Source organism: Antechinus flavipes, chromosome 3 (genome assembly GCF_016432865.1).
Source record: "Antechinus flavipes isolate AdamAnt ecotype Samford, QLD, Australia chromosome 3, AdamAnt_v2, whole genome shotgun sequence".
Taxonomy (NCBI): domain Eukaryota; kingdom Metazoa; phylum Chordata; class Mammalia; order Dasyuromorphia; family Dasyuridae; genus Antechinus; species Antechinus flavipes.
This window is the reverse complement of record NC_067400.1, coordinates 466141317-466163979: the sequence shown is the minus strand read 5'-3', so window position 1 is coordinate 466163979 and position 22663 is coordinate 466141317. Positions and strand designations below refer to the sequence as shown.

At 32.8% G+C, this 22663-nt stretch overlaps 1 protein-coding gene across 3 annotated transcripts in view; it reads left to right on the top strand.

The window, feature by feature from the left end:
* ZMYM2 (zinc finger MYM-type containing 2) overlaps positions 1-22663 on the top strand; it is a 78051-nt gene that overhangs the window by 6660 nt on the left and 48728 nt on the right. For 2 of the 3 annotated variants that reach the window (XM_051986609.1, XM_051986607.1), the window contains exon 2: positions 19848-20702. In XM_051986609.1, coding sequence (XP_051842569.1) covers positions 19848-20702 — 855 coding nt within the window. The remainder of the gene's footprint in view (positions 1-19847; positions 20703-22663) is intronic. The other variant, XM_051986610.1, reaches the window with a different exon arrangement.

Here is a 22663-nt window from a genome sequence, read left to right as displayed (position 1 = left end):
GATGCAAGTAATTTTTTCATATTCTACTTACAGAGTTGACATTAATTTTTCTATGTGTTCTAAAAAATTATTTTAATTATATTTAGGTGGGTAGGAGTTAGTTGAAACTAAAGCCCTAAAATTAAGATTTAATTTAGGATTTTGATTCTGATACCTATTAATAACCAAGAATTGCATATATTCATTTTTTGATTCTCCAAATGTGTATTGTTTTAATATATTATTTCAGACCAGACCTATCTATAACAAACTTTTTACCACTTTATCATCAATTGATCCCATCTCCTACTGTAGTGAAAGAGATCGAAGTCATCAGATCTGAATTCCTTCATTTCTTTTTCTTTTTTTTTTTGCTGAGACAATTGAGATTAAGCGAGTTGCCCAGAGTCACATAGCCAGGAAGTGTTAAGTGTCTGAGGCCAGATTTGAACTCCGGTCTTCCTGACTTTACACTATACCAACTAGCTGCCCCTCTGTCATTTCTTAAATTTTTGAAAATACTCAACTAATCTTTTTCCTTCAGACTTAAAATGGGAGATTTTTGTCCCATTGGGGACCTAATTTCATTAGTCATCTGTATTCTTAAATTCACTTTCATACCTCATTTTCCCCAATTCCTTGGAAACTTGTATGTGTCTGCTTTATTTAAAAAAAAAAACATAATTTCCTTTGACACTGTTATAATCCACAATTATTTCATATTATAATCCACAATTATTTCATATCCCCTATTCCTTTTATCGATAAACTGATGATATATAAGAGTAATAGTTTTTCTTACTGGTCATCAAATTAGTGATCAGGCCATCAACTCCATGTATTCTAGCATTTGACTTTTAAAAGAAAGTGCTTTTATTAAGTCACTAATACTCTAACAACCAAATCCCATGTCTTGTCCATGTCTTTAAGCTTTTTCCACCACTTTAATGTGCTTTCCATCCTGAATGGTACTTCTCTACAGTCTCCTTACCTTTCTGACTGTTCCCTTTTTGGTTTCTTAGAGAATTGTGCTTCTCTGTGTGACCTGGTTTTATTTTTTTTATTTTATTTTAATTTTAATATCTTTTTATTGATAGAACGCATGCCAGGGTAGTTTTTTACAGCATTATCCCTTGCATTCACTTCTGTTCCGATTTTTCCCCTCCCTCCCTCCACCCCCTCCCCCAGATGGCAAGCAGTCCTTTACATGTTGAATAGGTTACAGTATATCCTGGATACAATATATTTGTGCAGAACCGGACAGTTTTCTTGTTGTACAGGGAGAATTGAATTCAGAAGGTATAAATAACCCGGGAAGAAAAACAAAAATGCAAGCAGTTTATATTCATTTCCCATTTCCCAGTGTTCTTTCTCTGAGTATAGCTGCTTTTGTCCATCTTTGATCAATTAAGGCTCTCTTTATTGAAGAGATCCACTTCCATCAGAATACATCCTCAAACAGTATCATTGTTGAGGTATATAATGATCTGGTTCTGCTCATTTCACTCAGCATCAGTTCATGTAAGTCTCGCCAGTCCTCTCTGTATTCATCCTGCTGGTGACCTGGTTTTAAATTGTCTTTTATCCATAGGTAATATCCTATTTATCACTTATTATTTAGCTTCATTTATCATCTGTGCTAATGTAGTAAGTTATCTTTGATGAGGTTAGTGTCAGTGAAGAGGTGTGAGAATTGGAGTGGGCAATTCCCTCTGCTTGGCACAGGTCTAATGGGAAAGAATTCCTGAACCTGAAATCTGTGGCAAAAAAGGATATTTTATTGTTCACTAAGAAGAAGCTCTCTTAATGGGCAAAACTCTTCATTAGAAGTTTGGCAAAGGTGTGTTAATAGACCCTTGGTTATTTGGGCAAATGTTGGCCTGGGGCTGGAAGCTGTCTGGGCTAATCAATAAAGGACCATCAGACAGATTGAATAAAATTGAATGGAATAAAATCGTTTAACTGGGAGTTTAAAGGATTTTTCCCAGAGTCTGGGAACTCTATGAAGGGGAGTCCTGGCCATCCCCAAAAGATCTCAGTTTCAATGGAAGGTGATTTTGACAAGATCTCATATTGAAATGAAGCCACTTAACTTGGGAAGGGCTTGTCTAGGAAAGGTATGTTTTTTCCAGGGTTTGGGAATATCCGGCCCCCCTTGCCCTCCAAAGGTTACATCATTATTCCCCAAAAGATCTCAGTTTACATCATTTTTATCCCCAACTTCACCTTCTGAATAGTTGTTTCCCCGAATGTTCCAAATTTAGACGACTCAAATTCAAATCTGGGCTTTATCCACTGCCTTTTTGACCCTGGACAAGTCTTCTAAGTTAAAGTCTGTGAACCTCAGTTTCCTTGTTTCTGAAATGAGGTTTGGCATTGGATGCACTTTAAATTGTCTTCTAGCTTTAAGTTTATGCTCTTGGAATCTATGAATATGAAATAACTAAAACAAAAATATCATTATTCTTAAAAATTAGGTAATGGCTGGTAGGTTGTGTACAGTAAATGGGAATGCTTTGCTTGAAATCAGGAAGATCTTAATTCAAATTCAACCTCAGATACTTTCTAGCAATGAGGCCTTGGGCAGGCCATTTGTTCTACATCTGCTTAATATTTCCTTCCCTGTAAAATGGTAATAATAATAGCACTCTATAAGCTTAGCATATTGTCTGACATACAGTAGGTGCTTAAAAATGCTTCTTTCCTTTGTATTCTTATTTTTCTGGTACCCAAGTTTAAATCTCTAGAGTTGTCTTTGATTCTCTTTTCATCCTCTAAGCAGTCTTACCATCCTATTAGTCAATTCCTCGAACATTAAGCGTTTAGGTGGATGGGTTGCTTGGTGTAGTAGTAGGTTCTCTCTCACTTGGAGATCTTAAAGAAAATTTGGATAGTAGGGGGCTTTGTGTGGTGAGTGTTACTTTTTAGAGGATTCTAGATGTATGATCCTCTAGGCTGGTAGGTAGCTTCATATATAAATTATTGGACCTCCTGGAGTCAGGAAGACCCAAGTTTAGATATGCTCTCAACCACGGTGGGGGGCCACAGGAGAATCAGTAGAACAATTCTGACTCAATTTCCTCTTCTGTAAAATGGTGTAATGATAGTACAACCTCTCAAGGTTGTTATGAGGATCAACTGACAGAATTTATAAACTGCTTTGAAAACTTTTTAAGTACTATGTAAATGCTAACTATTAAAGTTATTTTTATTATGTAGGGAATTCACTCAGAGATCCAGGAAGTAAAGTGATAGATGTTCTAGAGTAAATGTGCTTTGCCCTAACTAATGTCTTATACTAATTTTGAGGTTAGTCATGAGAAGCAAGGACATGTCAGGTTGGGGTAGAGAGAACAACTTCAAGGAATATACAGTGGTAATTGATGGTAAATGGCAGTGTTAGAAGCATATTTTTAACAACTTTTTTTTGCTTATTTGAAATGATATGAGGAGTAGATTATTGCTGTTAGTGATTTGTGTGTGATTTGGAATGGCTGTAGTGAAGCCTGACAAATGATGCTGTTGTATAAAATTGAGGCTTGTAGAAGTGTGATGAAATGAGAGATTAAGTCAAGTGAAGATTTTAGGTTGATACAGAATTGTTTAGGTGATAATTCTACCTAAAGTTAAAAATTACTTAGATAAATTCTATTTAAAAGTATGTTTATACTGATTATAATATTTGAACTATTTATTACTAAACTTTATATTTGTGCATTAGAGATTTTCTTGATGTGTTTGTGAGGATAGAATTTTCATTAGTTTTAGGTTGAAAAAATTCAGAGAGATTTCATAATTACTGCTTTGCAATGCAAACAGTCCAGTCTCCTAGCTTGTCCATTTTAAATGTTCCTAGATTTTCATTTCCATTTAAGTTTTTCATTAACTACTCTATCATTAAGCATATGTTAAATCTTCAAATCAATATAATTCATCTTTTTGAATCTTCGGGATTCCTTAATTAGTAAAAGTTTGTTATTAATACTGATCAAATGTGTATGAAACTGAACTAATGTAGTTTATTATTTTAGATTAAATTGAACATTTTAGAAACAAATTGTCCTTTTCTGTATCACCTTCTGAATTTTGTCTATAAAGGCATGTATTTATTGACAACTCCAACCTCCCTTTTCCATCCAAAGAAGTCCTCCTTTGTACAGACAAGTGTAGTTAAACAAAGCAGTATTTTGGATGAGTCTGAAAATGATTAGTCTGTTATCCCTTTAATATATGGACAGTATGCTTCACTATTAGTCTTCTGAGGTGATAATTAGTCAGTTCCTTTGATAAGTTTGCAGTATTTCAAAGTTGCTTTTCTTTTATCTCATTTGTGATCATATATTCTTCTATATTTGAACATTTCTCTTGGCATCAGTTCATATAAATCTTGCCAAATTCCCCCAAATCTTATCATGTTCAGCATTCCCCAATTGATGGCAAGTTCCTTCATTCTTTGTTTATTGCTGTGACAAATAGTGCAACTGTCTACATTTTTGTGAACTTTAAAGTTGCTATAATTTGCAATTCAATTATTATTAGTGTTTTGAAGCATTTTTCTCCTGTAATTAAACCTTTGTTCATTTATCTACTCAGGTATGGGTCTTCTCTTTATATACTTGTCAATTCCAAATATTTAGGTACCATCTCTTTATAAGAGAAACTTGCTGTAAGTTTTTTTTTTTTTTCAATTATTTGTATGCTTGATCTGTTTTATTGATTCACTTTTCTATTTATTTTAGCCAATTCTGATGATAATGATTTTTGTAGTACAGTATGAGATCCTACAACTTGAAATTTTAAGTGTAAATCTGATCGTATGACTATTCCTTAAGCAACAAAAGTGGTTTCTTAATTCCAAAATATAAACTCTTTTAAGCTTCCCATCCTTTCAAGGTTCACAGGTCATTACTTAACCTCCTGAACTTTTCAGTCCATACCAATTGGCCTCTTGTTCTCTTTTCTGCCTGATCTCCATGCCTGGGAACTTATATTATCTTTGAAATTTATTTTAAAGCTACCATCTTCTTTATGAATCCTTTCCTAATCTTTTCACCTGTTGGTTTCAGTTCCTATCTAGGCAACTTAGCATTTAATTTTTGTGTACATAAGAACTTAGTGTTTTGAGAGAGATAGGTATATCTCTCTCAAAATACTAAGTTTTTAATATATATATGCTTTTGAACAAGAGTTTATTTTACAAAGAATTTACTCTTTTATTTGTATATTAGTGTCGAGTCCTTTCCCTGAAAAAGAAGTAGCTTATGTACTTTTCATTGATTGATTGAAAATAGAATATCCTTGCTTTATTTAAAAAAAAAATTCTTTATTTTATTTTTATATGTTATTTCTGGAGATAAATGTGGCAATGAGAGTGTATGCATGTTCCAAACTATTAAAAAGCACTTTTTAAAACTTACATTCTATCAGGGGATTGCATATAGTATGCATTTGGGTATTTGTGGGGACACAGCAACAATAATTTAAATGAAGAAAAAAATAGCTTGGAAGTAGATTGCTGAATAATAATGATGACCAATTTTGGAGATAAATGCTGCTTTCATATTCATGTAGAAAAATAGCAGGGGAAAGAAAGGTAGACAAACTTCCATGGGATATTGTCAGATTTTGTCAGCGTATCTGTTAATTTTTCAGGGAACCAGCATAGTAAAAATAGAAAAAAATATTTGATTATTTGATTCTTTCTGGAATTAGTTTTAGTGTTTCAGTAATACTTTTTAATGGTTGCTTCTATTTTCAATACTTCAATTTTTGAGTAGGAAATTTTGGGTTGGTCAAGTTTTGCTTGTTTTGTAGGTGATCAGTTAACAACGAATAAATAAATTTTTAGGTGTTAACTTTATATTAGGGTAAAACACATTTGTCCTAGATACGTCTTACATTTATTTAAATAAGGGAATGTATCTTGTTTATCAGAGTATCAAATAATTTGTCCAAATAAAATATTATTATGTTTTATATAGTTTTTTTTTTACCCAATTTAAATCTAAGGGGAATTCTGCTCTCTATCTTTTATACTTTGTGATTAAAGTTTTTTTGTATTCCTTTTTCTCACTCTAAAACAAAGATGATTCACATTTTTGTATATATGAAATTAGAGGTTTAGTTTTTTGCTTCTATTCAAAAAGTGCTTTATATAATGTATTAGTATGAACTAATTTGAAGAAATAAACTAATATTTGATTAGAATAAACAAACTTTTTACTTTTAGATATTATTTGAAACTTAAAGTTTCTCCTAAACATTATGTTTTCCTGCTTGAATTTTATTTTATAGAAATGATAGCCTATACACGTTTTAGCCAATTTATACTTCTTGACCATTGAAAAAGTAAGACACTGATTTTGATGTAGACTGTTCTGATGCTAAAAAAGATACGTTTCCTTGCTTTGGGATTGCAGTGGAGATTGGAACCAATATCCAGCATGTTTTTATAATTAAATTTTTTTGGGGGGATATTAGATGTTGTATAGGGAAGGGGAAATGTAATTAAGGTAGTAGTAGTTTATAGGGAATTTTAAGTTCCAATTAATACTTAGCTAGTTTGGCTTTGGGCCATGTAAAGTTGGGATTCTTCAGACATCATGATGTTACATGATTTGTTGACTTAAAAGCTTTTAACTGGTAGAATATTTGTTTAGGGGGAGCTTTAATAATTCGAGCAGCATTTTTCCGAATATGAAGGGGCATCACCTATACTTCTTTTTTACATTCCATTTAGAATGACTATCCAAGATAGATGAGGTAATATGTAAAGTGCTTTGCATATAAAGCAGTATATAAAATATTTTCTGTTATTGTTGTAATGATTGGCAGCATGACGCAATTATAGCAGTATGCTTTTCAAAAATGTCTCAACTTTGGATACTTAGAATACTGTCTTTCAAATAACTGCATAATTAATTGAGGCTTTTTAGTGTGCTCGATTTTGATGATCAATTAATATTTTGTAAATGTGGGGACATTTTGGAGCATCTTTGTATCCTTAGGGAATCTTGTTTTTTGAATTCTTGAGTATCTAAACCATTATATCATGGTTGACACTTTGTGATAACTCTTGAAGGCCACATTTAAAAAAATCACTGCCTAATGAACACAACCAGATTTTATTTTTTTTTTTAATTTAAATTTTGGATAGTAATATAACTATGAACATGTGAGTCATGCTAGAAGATCGCAAAAATTGATTTCTTTTTCTTTTTTTGGTTTAAATGACTTTTTAATTTTCCTCTTCATTTTTTTAATATTTTATTTTATTTTATTTAATAATAACTTTATATTGACAGACTCTATGCCAGGGTAATTTTTTTTTACAACATTATCTCTTGCACTCGTTTCTGTTCTGATTTTTCCCCTCCTTCCCTCCACCCCCTCCCCTAGATGGCAAGCAGTCCTATATATGTTAGATATGTTGCAGTATATCCTAGATACAATATATGTTTGCAGAACTGAACAGTTCTCTTGTTGCACAGGGAGAATTGGATTCAGAAGGTAAAAATAACCCGGGAAGAAAAACAAAAATGCAGATAGTTCACATTCGTTTCCCAGTGTTCTTTCTTTGGGTGTAGCTGCTTTTGTCCATCATTTATCAATTGAAACTCAGTTAGGCCTCTTTGTCAAAGAAATCCGCTTCCATCAGAATACGTCCTTACACAATATCGTTGTCGAAGTGTATAATCTCCTGGTTCTGCTCATTTCACTTAGCATCAGTTCGTGTAAGTCTCGCCAGTCCTCTCTGTATTCATCCTGCTGGTCATTTCTTACAGAACAATAATATTCCATAACATTCATATACCACAATTTACCCAGCCATTCTCCAATTGATGGGCATCCATTCATTTTCCAGTTTCTAGCCACTACACAAACGGCTGCCACAAACATTTTGGCACATACAGGTCCCTTTCCCTTCTTTAGTATCTCTTTGGGGTATAAGCCCAGTAGAAACACTGCTGGATCAAAGGATATGCACAGTTTGATAACTTTTTGAGCATAATTCCAGATTGCTCTCCAGAACGGTTGGATTCGTTCACAACTCCACCAACAATGCATTAGTGTCCCAGTTTTCCCGCATCCCCTCCAACATTCATCATTATTTTTTCCTGTCATCTTAGCCAATCTGACAGGTGTGTAGTGGTATCTCAGAGTTGTCTTAATTTGCATTTCTCTGATCAATAATGATTTGGAACACTCTTTCATATGAGTGGTAATAGTTTCAATTTCATTATCTGAAAATTGTCTGTTCATATCCTTTGACCATTTATCAATTGGAGAATGGCTGGTTTCTTTTTCTTATGTCCTAATGTATATAAAGGTCACTTAAAAACTACTAGTCATGAACATAACTTTTCAAGTTTCTAATCAAGTCCAATTTTAGTCATTTTAATTCTTTTGTAACTTTGCCTTCTTTATCTTCAGTTTAGATTCCATATGAATATATGTAGTCAGGTCTTCTAAACTTCATCTTAAGATTCATTCTTTTTTTTTTTTTTTTTTTTTTTTTAATAATTTTTTATTGATAGAACACATGCCAGGGTAATTTTTACAGCATTATCCCTTGCATTCATTTCTGTTCTGATTTTACCCCTCCCTCCCTCCACCCCTTCCCCGAGATGGCAAGAGTCCTTTACATGTTGAATGGGTTGCAGTATATCCTAGATACAATATATGTGTGCAGAACCAAACAGTTTTCTTGTTGCACAGGGAGAATTGGATTCAGAAGGTATAAATAACCCGGGAGGAAAAACATAAATGCAAGCAGTTTATATTCATTTCCAGTGTTCTTTCTCTGGGTGTAGCTGCTTCTGTCCATCTTTGATCAATTAAGGCTCTCTTTATCGAAGAGGTCCACTTCCATTAAGATTCATTCTTATTGTACTCCGATTTTCTTAACTATTTCTTATAAGAATAAACATTTACAGAGAAGTGCCCTGTTTTACATTTGCTTGTTTTTTCCAGTTGCACTTGGCTTTTACCTCCATTTGACTCAGCGAGGCCTCCAACCAATCTTAACTGCAGATATAATTTTTTCTATTTTCCCTCCCGCTTTGAAGTAGCATTGCTTTTAAATATTCTGATCTATCCTTTCATGATTAAAAAAGAGAGAGAGATTCCTATTGGAGAAAAGTGTTATTACCCCCTGACTTCTTTCAGAGGTAGTTGTTTTTGGTCTTATCAACTTAATTTGCATTGTTCAAACTGCAATGCAACTTGTTTACTCTGATCTAAAAAGGTTGAGTTACATTTCTTTAGATTTCTAATGTAATTTTGATCTACAGTTAATTTGACTATAGAGACAACTGATTCTGATGTAGCTATTATCTTAGTAATTAGTTTTCTGTTATTAAGTCTTGGCTATTTCCAGTGTATTTTGAGGCTTTTCTGTAAAGAACAGGCTGAAGTTTTTGAGAAGTCTAAGGCTTTGGTCTTTTTTCATTTCTTGATCATAAATGAAATACCTGTAATTGTTTATTGTGAACAGATTGTAAAGTGAGATAACAACGTACATAATGATATATTACTATCTGTCTTTGTATGATAAAATCAATTCTATGATCTATATTATTCATCCTCTTTTAAAGGTAAAGTAAGAACTGGTATGTCTTTTAACTAAAATTCCTATTTTGTTTTTGATCTCTTGAGTGTTACTTTAGATCTTCTGCCAGTTATCAGCTTTGAAGGTTAGACAAAGATGATACATTGTGTTTTCTAACAGTAAAGTGTGCTTATTTTGAGTGTTTTGTTTTATTTTTGCTTATTATTGTAACTAAAGAAACTGAAGGTAGACATTGGAATGATAGCTATTTCATATTTTTATCAATTTAATGAAATGCTTTGACAAAAATTGCACTCAATGGCCAACCTTTGCTGGTGAATCTTAACTATATTTATCTAAGCTAAAAAGTCTGTCAGGCTGTCTTGAAAATTTTCATGTTGGGTAGATAACTTGAAACATTTGTTGTTCTGCTTATGTAGCTTTTGAAAGATTCAGGGTCATTTTCATGTCATCTAGTGGCAGCGGAATAAGACTATTGTGGAGAATCATTATAATAATTATTGTTGTAGTTGACAAATATGCAGCAGTTAAATCAACAGACTGCTAGGTTAGTACCACTATGTCTGTAGGAGATGTGATTAAATCTTTTGATGGACACTGGAAAGAGAACACTATTTTTGGATTCAAAAAGTATTTGACTTTTGGCTTTAATATTTGTTAACCTACTGATCTTGGAAATTTTATTCTTAGAAAATTCTCTGAGTTTCATTTTTCTTAATTATTTCCGAAGTGGGGAACTTGTCCTGTTTACTTCACATAAAGAGTTACATAAATTTTATTGTGCGAGAATATACAATACAGATAAAAAATTTTAAAACTCAGTGCAGTGTGACTGATGAGTCAATAGGTGGCATTAATGTTACAAATCTTTCTATGCTACTTTGTACTAATGATTTTTAGCATAGTAATTCTCTAACCTATATGATATTAATATTGTTTTTTAAAAAAGTTTTTCACGTAATTGAAATGATCTTATTTTATATTTTGTAATCATTTCTCTTCCATGTTTTGTTAAAAATGGACAGCAGTCCTTCCCATCATTCCCTCTCTTCCTAGTAGCTGTAAAAGATATACCGTAACTACTTTTTCCCATCTTAAAAAAGATCAACAAGAAAATAAATTAACTGTATGGGGGTATTTAGTGCCTCATGGCTGGGCAATGCCAAAATAATAAAAACGAAATTTTTTCTGTGGAAATTAATTTCTACATTTTAGTGCTAAGTCAAATTTTTTATCTAGTTAGACAAAATTTTACCAAACTTTGGAGAAACAAAATATTTAGACTATTAGGGAAATTATTGAAAATATTTGAGAATGTAGAATGCTCTATACTCTAGTAAGCATCAAAACTGTTTGCAATTTAAAATAGAAAAGCAGATCAGTTAGACAAAACCAGGCAAGGAAGCTTTAGGGGATGGCTTAACTCAATCCAACTCAGTAAAGGAAAAAGTACTTTAGGTAGGAAAAAAGTTTACTTGAAAAGAATTACTAGAAAAATCTTTAAGCAGTCTGACAAAATTAGGTTCTGACCAGTGTTGTCATATACTGTGTAGTACAATTAGTATGCATTTATTCAGCTAATTTAAAAAAAAAAAGTGAAGTTTATTGAATTTTAATGATCAGAAGGATTGAAGTGTATTAGTCCTATTAGGAAACTTACTTATTGAGTCATTTTAACTGCATCACAGGTTTTGTGACTTCATTTGGAGTTTTTTTTTTTTTTTTTTTTTTTTTTTTGGCAAAGATACTAGAGTGGTCTTCAATTTATTTTACACTTGAGGAAACTGAGATCAGCAGGAGTAAGTGACTTGCTTGTCACACAGCTAATAAGTATTTGAAACCAGATAGGAACTAAAGGAAGTAAGTCTTCCTGACTCCAGGCCTAGCAACAGATTTACCTAGCTATCCATTTACTGCTAGACTACTTTCTGTAATGGCCCGACTAGCTCTTTGGAGAATCTGTGGATGAGCCTTGGTCTTAAGTGGGGGAGTGATGAAGGCAGGAGAGCCCTAGGAGGATCTCTGTTTCTATCTCCCACTTTTGTCTCTTCTCTGTGTCTGTCTCCTCATCTATCTCTTCTGTATCTGAGTCTTAAGTCTGAGTTTGAGTCTCATTTCCAGTCCTCTCAGACCCTAAATACCTCAGTATGATTACATCATTACATCATACTAAGTATATGTCAACTAGAGTGATTACATCATTATGTCAAACTGAGTATGTGTGAACTAGAGAATCATTATCATCAATCACACTGAGTAAGTACTAACTATAAGCACCCTGCTGCAAGTATTCTTGCTTCAAGTAGAACACAGGTGGTAATGCAGTCTCTGGCTTCTCAGGAAGGGAGGTGAAAAATTCCAAAGAGAAAAATGGGGAACCAAACCAGATATTTAGCCTCTGGGTTAAAGGATCTTATACCTCACTCAGAGTTCCCTTGCTATCTGCAGCCCTCTACAACTTTCCTAATAGAAAATTATTTATCTGTTTGAAAAAAGTGATATTTTTAAAAGCAGGAAATAGAGTGTTTTTCTTTTTAAAAAATTAATTCTTTGAATTTGACAAGTAAAATAAAATGTTAGAAAAAAAAGTTTCTAACCTGAAAGTGTTTAAATACAGAGTAAATAAAACATATAATTCTCAGAATAGCCCTCCCTGTTTGTCAGTCTTTCTGGGATTCTGTTTTTTCTTTGCATTTTCAAAACATGATTTTCATTCTTTTCTTCATTTTGGGCTACACAGTTGTTGTGAAGATTAAAACAATGAATGTGTAAGTATTATGTATGTGCCTGTGTGTATTAGTGTACATATGTATGTGTATACACATATCTGATGGAGTTTGAGGAGTTTCCTAAGAGAATATATATGGAGAGAAGAGAACACAGAACTTTGTACTCTCAAAATATACCCATATATAGGGCAGGATATAATGTGAATAATGAGAAAGGAAAGGAGAGTGAAAAGGATTAGTTTGACAGAACTAGGACACCATTATGTCAGAAAAATCCAGAAAAGAGAGAATATCCAGGAGAAGAAGGTAAACAGTAGATAAATTGGGATAGATTGGGACTGAGAAAAGACATTAGATTTGGCAACTAAGATCATTCATAACTTGAGTTACTTGATAGGTAGAAAGCCAGATTGTAAAGGATTTTGGTAATGAGTGAAAGGAGAAGGAAGTGGAGGCAGTAAGTTATAGATGGCTTTTTCAAAAAATCTGACTGAATTGGAAAGTAAATGGATGTCTCCAAGAGTCCAAGAGGTAGAATGACAGATGAAGGAAGGAAACGTAGAATATGGCCATCAATGGAACGATAGAAAGTTATGTTTAGATAGAAGAATACCAGTTTGTCATTAGAGAAGAGTTACACTTCTTAGTAATGATCAGATGTGTAATGAGGTAGAGTGAAGGAATAGGTCATGAAACTTAAAAGAGGTTAAAGAACTAGGAAAATAGAATTTAGTCAAATAACTGGATAATAAAGGATCCCATTTGTAAGGGTAGGAGTTGGGGAACCAGAAAATAATGGGGAGCTTAGTGTTGAACTCTTGAGAAAAGAGAAAATGAACTGAGGAGCTCAATATACTCCTAACAAGCAAAATTTTAATTGGGTAGAAAATTTTAATTAGATGAACTTCAAAGGGTGAAAGAAGGTAAAGGGAAAGTCTGGAAGTGAGAGCAAGGCTGAATTTTGAGATTGTAACTTCCTGATAGCCTACACAAATTCTAACAAAAATATAGCTAATTTTCATTATTGTAGACTGATTTATTTGGCTCATCTTCAGTAATGAACTAAGAAACATTTTGAACCTGTGGAAAATCCAACCTGCCTCTGTTAAATTTAAATATTTCCTTTTATTTCTCTCCCCTTCCAACTCTTCATATCTTCAGTAGTTCTATATGCTCTACATTATCCCCCTATTGGAGTTAGATCCCTATCCCCTTACTAAGTCGGAGGAAGGAGAGGGCAGTTTTATAGCTTTTTGGGCACAGTTCTAAATTGCTTTCCAGAATGATATCCTGATGTTAAATATTAGTAAATTAAGGAGCAAAATGCATAGTTCTTCAGATCTGCAACCCTTTCCCCAAAGTTATTGAGCAACTTTGTAACAAATGAAGAAGGGTATTTGGATTCAGAAAACCCAGTTTGTTCTCAGGCATTTTGTCAAGATAGTCTGATACTATTCTTCCTTCTCACCTGGGAGCTGTGCAGCTGTTCTCAGCAAGTCCTGTGAGCTTATGGATTTTCATTGATCATAGTCTATTCACTTTCTATCAGAAAAAATACACTTAAAACTTATTTAAAACCTAAAAAGAAAATAGAAAAAGAAAAAATCAAAAGAAAAAATGATTACCGTGTACACATCATAACAGAAGAGAGGATTCAAAATGAGAGAAATTTACATTTCAAGAAAGCATATCTGATTAGTACTATTCACATTGTGTTCAGAGCTCTCCATCTTTTGCTTCCATGTAGGCTCTCTTTCACTGCTGTGTACTTTTTATTTAATTTATTTTTCCCCCTTTCTTTGCCCTTCACTTTCCCCAAGCAAGCTACAATTTAGCATGGATATATGTACATATATTTATATACACACATACTTAGATATCTATAATCATACACATAAATTTCCATATACATTCATATGCCTCTATGTAAGGCTGTACTGTGCTTCTTTGTCTCCTTTTTCTCTGAAGTTGGATAACATCTTTCAATAAGGATCCACCAACTCCTCATTTCCTACACTATAGCAACATTTCAATCATATACCATCTACTTATTTTAAGTAATTTAAAGCAATATTAATATGGCTGACAATAGTATATATAGTTTCCCTATTTTCTCTTTTTATTAAATCTATTTTAGCTTTAATTTTATTTGAGATAAATGATTACTATCTACCCCTAATTTTTCTTCTAATAAATTCTACTTTTCATCATTATCATTATTTGTATCTATTATTTCCTATCCCTGCTGACTCTTGCTTTACTTCTTTCCCCTGCCTTGTCATCACTTAACCAAATCCCCTTCAAAGTTTCTCTCTCCCCTTACTTTTTTCCCTGTCTTTATACCATTCTTATTAATTCCATGCTTTATTCCATTCCTGTTAATCTCTCTCCCTTTCTACAACTATTCCTTTTACTTATGAATTTAGAAGATTTTTATACCCTTGTAGTCAAATTCTCTATCACTCCATTTCCCATGTGATTAGGGGGAGGAAATGTAGTTGTGGAATCTGTCTCATTTCTCTGTCAGTTCTTGTTCTCACACCTCATTTCTATAACATAATTATTATTCTTACTTTTTCAAACTACATGGGTTTGCTTTTCATAATCACATCAAACTCGGCTCTACCCAAATGTTTCTTTTGAACTACCAAATTACTAACGACAATCTTAGACATATGGTTTATATTTCCATGTATAAAACACAGTTTGTCCTTATTGGATCCCTTGTAATTAGTTTTTGATGTTTCCTTATATTTTTCTTGGATCTTTTATGTGAAATTTTATATTTAAGTTCAGGTCTTTTTGCAATAAAATTTGGCAATTCATTGAATATCCTTTTTTTTTTCCTTTCCTCATTCAGAATTATGTTTACCTTTGTTTGCTTTGATATTTTTGGCCACGACTTCATTTCCTTTTCCTCTTCCATATATAGTGTTTGGTTTTTTAGTGTTGGTACTACTGCTTGTGTGATTTGTGGCTGTGCCATATTGATCTTGTTTTTATTTTTTATTCATTTTTATTTTTTCCTCAGTCTCATTTGGTTTTTAAATTCTTTTTTGAGTTCTGTAAATTCTCTTTGGGCAGGTGGCCATTTAATGTTACTCTTTTTTTAGATAGGAGAGTCTTTTTTTTACTTCCGTATCCTCTGAAGATGAATCCTGGTCTTCCCTAATCTTTCAGTAGGTTTCTTCGGGTGGGTTCTGTCTCCTTTTTTAATTTGCATAAAATTGTTGGTATCATCACCTTTAATCCTGGAGTTTGGGGGTGTTGCCTCTAGCCTTAGACTCTTCTTCACTTCTCCCCTTTGACCTGTAATTGGAAACCGAGAACTCTGCCTTCCTCTAGGTGCCTCCAAGCCAGCAGCATTACTGCTCCACTGCTTTTGCACTTAACCACGAATGTTCTGGTTCCTTCTCATCCAGGGCCTCGTTTTAGCAGTACTGCTGGGCCTGGTGTCTCTTATTAACAGATTCCTCCAATCTGTTCTGACTAAAAACACCTGATTCCTCACACTATATAAGGGGTAAAAATTCCTGTGACTGAGGTTGAGGATACTGTCAAACCCAACTAGCCCCAGGGCTTACCTGCTGTAGCCTGGAGGCGTTTACACTTAAGTAAGACCAAACCTTCATTCTAGTATCTTTTCTTAGGATCATCTTTGATTGTCAGTGGAGGACCACTGTTCTGAGAACAGCTTGTTATTTACAGCTCTAAATTTGTCCTGTGGTGCAATTTTGTCGTGTGTGTGTGTGTGTGTGTGTGTGTGTGTGTGTGTGTGTGTGAGAGAGAGAGAGAGAGAGAGAGAGAGAGAAATCTAGACAGTTTAGAATTTTCTGCCTGTACTCCACCATCTTCCCAGAATCCTTCCCACAAAAATAATCCTAAAAAAACGCAAACAAAAACCCAAACATTTATCTATTTATTTTTAAATTTTCAACATTTACTTTTATAAGTAAATTTTGATTTCCCTTTTTTTCTCTCTTTCCTCTCCTTTCTCCAAGCCAGCAAGCAATCTGAGATAGAGTATACGTGTATAAACATATTAAACATTTTCACATTAGTCATGTTGTGAAAGAATAATCAAAAAAAGAGGAAAAGTTATGGGGGAAAAAAGGTGAAAATTGTATTCTTTGTTCTCTGCATTCAGACTCCATAGTTCTTTTTCTGAATATGGATAGCATTTACTGTCATGAGTCAAACACACCTTTGCCAAATTAATTTCATTTACAACTTTGCATCATTGCATCAGAAAATGAGTATTATGATTTAGTAAATTTAGCCAGCTATGCATTTCTTTGTGTTTATGTAACTTTGGGAATTCTCTTATTCAGCACTGCCAACCATTAACACCCAGCATTGAGTTTTTATTTAAAAAAATTTCCCATTGCAGTATATGATCAAAAAAGTTTATAGATTATTTGTATATAGTACTGGTTCTGATTCAAGGTATTTGGGCTTAAAATATTTTAATGATATTTAAGGAATTAATTTTGAGTCAATATTTGTCCAGTTATGTTTCAGATGTTTTTTTCTTTGTGATGGTAAAGCTTTGTGCATGTTTGAAGTTTTATTCAGTAAAATTTAATCTGGACCTTTTGAAGGCAAAAATTACTGTGTACACATTATAAGTACTTAATAAGTCTAAAAGAATATTAGGAGTAGCATGTTAAATTGGGGGAGGGGATTGTGGGTGAAGGTGGGGAGTTGTCAAAACACATATTGTTGTTGATGTTGAAAGTGGGTCTATGGAGCAAAAAATGTTGGCTTACATCCTGCATAAACTCTGGAACCCTGGGCAAGTTACAGTCCCTTAGTTCCAAGACATTGTCTAAGTTTCCAGAATAATTGCTTATTTACATTCATAGATTATTCACTCTTTCCTGTACCAACAAAATCACAGGCCCAAGATTTTCATTGTTTTAGGAAGCCTAATATTTTGTAATCAAATAATTTTTAGTAATAACTGTTTATGTTGAGCACAAGAAGTCACTTTATTATGTACATTCTTGAAAAAAAAGGCTTATTTTGTTAAGTGCAATTTTGATTTTATTTTCACAAATGTAATATATTAGACTGTTACTAGAATGACTTCACTTTTAAAAAATGCTCTTTTGTTATGCCTTATGATTTCCTAAAATTAATTTATCTTGATACATTTTTGTCAAATCTTATATTGTGGAAAGTTACTAACAGTCATTAACAGTGAATTGGTTGAATTCATAGTAAATATCTATCTTTTGGAATCATTGTTTTTTAAGAATATAGGCATTATTTTAATTAATTTTAATTGAGGAAGTAATTGTTTTAATTATTAATTAACCTATTAAAAGTTTAATATACGAAGGAGTGTTTAGAATTTGAAGATAGGAGATAGAAATTCAGTTGGTCAAAAATTGGTGGAAATTGATAAGGAAAAAGTATATCAGATAAGTGTGGGGGGAAAGCAGAAAATGAAGTTAAAAAGTGTTTTGATGAAGTACTACAAAAGTTGGGTGGTTAGGAAGAAGATGGACTAATTGGCTAATCCCTTGATTCTGTATCCTTTTTTAGATTATTTCTTAGCTATTTTCTATTTCTAAGATTTAAAATCTTTTTCCTTTTATTTCCATTTTCTGACAAATGCTGTGTTTTATGTTTCTACAAATCCACTCTTGATTCTTAGTACAATTAATCACCAATATATTTCAACATGATAGATGCCTGGATAATAATCAGTTTTATAATATATCAAGAAGTGAAACAGATGGATTTTTTTTATAATTTCTTTTATATATTTTTTATATTATAGCTTTTTTTTTTCCAGTCTATTTTCACCTTTTTTGTTGTTTTTTTTCCCCTTGTGATTTCTTTCCATTTGATCTCATTTTCCTTTCACAATATAACTAATGTGGAAATATGTTTAAAATGATTGTACATATATAACCTATATCACACTGCTTGCTATCTTGGGGAGTAGAGAGGGAAAGGAAGGGAGGGAAGGAGGAAAAAATTGAAACTCAAAATCTCACAAAAATGAATCTTGGAAACTATCTTATGTATAATTGGAAAAATAAAATACAGTTGAAATTTTTAAAAACCAAGTAAAGCTTTATGCCATCTTTTTTTTTTTTTTTTTTAAAATTTTTATTTAATAATTACTTTATATTGACAGAATCCATGCCAGGGTAATTTTTTTTTTTACAACATTATCCTTTGCACTTGTTTCTGTTCCAATTTTTTTTCCCTCCCTCCCTCCACCCCCTCCCCTAGATGGCAAGCAGTCCTTTATATATTGGATATGTTGCAGTATATCCTAGATACATATATTATAGCTTTTTATTAACAAAATATATGCATGGGTAATTTTTCAACATTGCCCCTTGCAAAACCTTCCGTTCCAAATTTTCCTCTTGCTTTCCCCCACCCTCTCCCTTAGATGGCAGATAGACTAATAAATGTTAAATATGTTACAATATATGTTTAAATCCAATATATGTATACATATTTATACAGTTAACTTGCTGCACAAGAAAAATTGGATCTAGAAAGAAAAAAAAATCTGAGAAAGAAAACAAAAATGCAAACAAACAATAACAGAGTGAAAATGCTATGTTGTGGTCCACACTCAGTTCCCATAGTCCTTTCTCTGGGTGTAGATGATTCTCAGATTTTTGAACAATTGGAACTGGTTTGAATCATCTTACTGTTAGAGAGAGCTATGTCCATCAGAATTGATCATCATATAGTCTTGTTGTTGCCGTATATAATGACCTCCTGGTTCTGCTTATTTTACTTAGCATCAATTCATGTAAGTCTCTCCAGGCCTCTCTGAAATCATCCTGTTGGTCATTTCTTACAGACTGATAATATTCCATAACATTTATATACCATAATTTATTCAGGCATTCTCCAACTGATGGGCATCCATTCAGTTTCCAGTTTCTTGCCACTACAAAAAGGGCTACCACAAACATTTTTGCACATATAGGTCCCTTTCCCTCCTTTAATATCTCTTTGGGATATAAAGCCCAGCAACAATACTGCTGGGTCAAAAGGTATGCACATTTTGACAACTTTTTGAGCATAGTTCCAGATTGCTCTCCAGAATGGTTGGATTTGTTTATGGTTGGATTTGTTTACAGTTCCACCAACTCAGGGACCATCAGTGTTCCACATCCCCTCCAACATTCTTCATTATCTTTTCCTGTCATCTTTGCAAATCTGAAAATTGTATAGTGGTATCTCTAAGTTGTCTTAATTTGCATTTCTCTGATAGTGATTTGGAGCACTTTTTCATAGAAATAGTTTCAATTTTTTCATCTGAAAATTGTCTGTTCATATCCTTTGACCATTTATCAATTGGAGAATGGCTTGAGAAATAGGTGGATTTTACAAAGAAGAACCCAAAAGAATATGATATACAGGATTTATGCATAATACTGAGTGTAATTTTTTCCTTTGGGTCAACATAATTTAGAAAAAACTTGGTTTAATTCTTGGCATTTTGTAATGTTTGTTTAAAAAGAAAACTATTGTTTTGTTGAACTGAAGTGTATTATCTTTTTCTCCTTCCTTACTCTTCCCAACAGGGTCATCTGGAATGGACTCAAGTTCAGTGGGAGGATTAGAATTGACGGAACAGACTCCTGTTTTATTAGGGACTACAGCCATGGCAACTAGTCTCACAAATGTAGGAAATTCATTTGGAGGTCCAACTAATTCTTTAGTTTCTAGATCTAATAAGTTTCAGAACACATCAATAGAAGATGATGATGATGTTGTTTTTATTGAACCAATACAACCCCCAACAACTGCTGCCCCTGTGGTATCTGATCAAAGAAACATCACATTTTCATCATCAAAAAATGAAGAGCAACAAGGAAGTGATTCTAAACTTTCTTCTTCAAAAGATTTGACTTCTCAAAAAGGAAGTATAAGTGAGACAATTATTATTGATGATGAAGAGGACATTGAAACAAATCAAGGGCAAGAAAAAAATGCTTCCAGTTTTATTGAACGGAGACTTCCTGAGACTAAAAACAGAACCAATGATTTGGATTTCTCAGCTTCCAGTTTTTCAAGAAGTAAGGTAAATGCAGGAATGGGTAATAGTGGTATCACCACAGAACCAGACTCTGAAATTCAGATTGCTAATGTTACTACATTAGAAACAGGTGTAAGCTCAGTGAATGATGGCCAATTAGAAAATACTGATGGGCGTGATATGAACTTAATGATTACACATGTAACATCACTGCAGAATACCAACTTGGGAGATGTCTCTAACGGACTGCAGTCAAGTAATTTTGGTGTTAATATACAAACATACACCCCATCTTTAACTTCACAGACCAAGACTGGAGTAGGACCTTTTAATCCTGGTAGAATGAATGTGGCAGGAGACGTTTTTCAGAATGGGGAATCTGCAACTCATCATAATCCTGGTAAGCGTGAATTTTGATGGCATGCATTTGTAGTTTCTCATCTATAATTACTTGATTTGGATTTCTTCTTTTAGTTTTGTAGGTTCTTTACTTTTAAATTAACGTTGATTTTACATTTACCAAAATTAGTGCTTTTTCTTTCTTTTTAGAATATGAAAGAAATTTGAACTTTTCAGTAATTTATTTAAAATTCAGCTTTAGTAAATGAGAATAAATACAATACCGCCTATCTTCAAAAACTTTACCAATTGTGTGTATCAGAAAACATTTATGTCTAAAGTGTTTCACTTCAGAAATCATATCTTCGACTCAACATAATAGTTTGTCAATATTTTTGTTTTCATGTCCAAATAAAGGGGTCTTTGGATAGAACACTTGAAGGAAAAAGTGCTTATTTTTGGCTGTTGTATTTATATTTGCTTTCTTGTTTTTTACTCTTAGACTGAAAATTTCTCCTTAATGTTATATTGTTACTACATTTTGAAAGAAGGCAAATAATTTTTTGAAAGTTTGCTTCCAAATCAAGTAGCTCCAAGTTTACGTCAGTGGAAAATAGGAAAAGAAAAAAGGAGAGTCTTTCTCCTTTGGACAATCTTTGTATCTATTTTCCCTAATGATCATCTCTTTAGATTTTAGGAATAAGAAAATAAAAGGCATAACTAAGTCAGTGTTGATGTTTTATGAATGATTATATAATGATGATTATCAGCAGGGACAACAATATTCTATTTAGAATGGTTGATTAGTTTTTTGTTTGTTTTGTTTTCTTTTGCTTGAATCTAAATCAGAGGAAAGGAATTCAATTATTTTTACCTAGGAAGAGTTTAAAGAAATGCTTGCTTAAATTGGAACTTTGTTGTCGCTTGAGAGATGGAATGGCTTCCCTTGGCCATTGAATATAAATTATCCAAATAAAGTGAAGGTGAAATAAGAAAAACAAGTTTGTGTGTTGGAGTCTGCATGAAAAATTTTAATTCCCTATCTTTATGAGTTGTAAAAGTATGTGAATAATTCATGTTAACATTAGGACAAAAAACAGTCCTTACATTAAATATAAGTCACATAACTGTCCCCTCATTAATATAATAATTGAGGGGGGAAAAGTAATATTTAATAAAAATGATCTTGTTCTTTTTGAGTCTTAGTATGGGAAGATGGTTTCATATTACTTTAAAGATGTTAGATCTTTCCTACGATACAAAAAAACAACTTAAGAAAGCATTCTTTGTTAAACGGGGAAAATCTACTAACAGCTCAATTTATACATACACACACGTACGCAATTTTTTTTTTTTGCTAAGCAATTGGGGTTAAGTGACTTGCCCAGGGTCACGCAGCTAGGAAGTGTTAAGCGTTTGAAACCAAATTTGTCCTCCTGATCAGGGTTGGTGCTCTATCCACAGCGCCACCTAGCTGCCCCAGTTCAATTATGTTTATGAATTCTTTTTGTAGTTCCTTATTTTGGGTATGTGAGTCTTACTGTTTTATAGTCACACCCAATAATTACTGTTATGCATAAAATTGATTTTCCCTCTCATTTGGTCAATTATTTATATAGTGTATTTATGTAGTAGTACCTAACTAGCTTGCCCTCCACTTTTTGATGAAATAGAAGGTGCAGATTTAATTTTTTTCTCTTTTTTGTGTTGCCTATATTTCCTATTACTTCCTTTCGTTCTCCCTTCCAGAAGTTCTGAACATATATAGGAGAATTTAAAAAGAAGAAAAAAATGTTCCTTAAAAATTGCCAACTCATCAACCATGTCTCATATGTAATATTCCTCTCCCATATTTTCTCTTCAAGAAACAGGGAGCTGGATTCTGATATTTCTTTTCTAAGTCACACTTGTTCAAACTGTATTCACAGTATTCAGTTTTGACTTGGTTGTTCTTTCCATTTGCATTGTAGTATTTTTTTTCCTGGTTCTCTTTTGTATCATTTCATAAAATAAATGATGAAT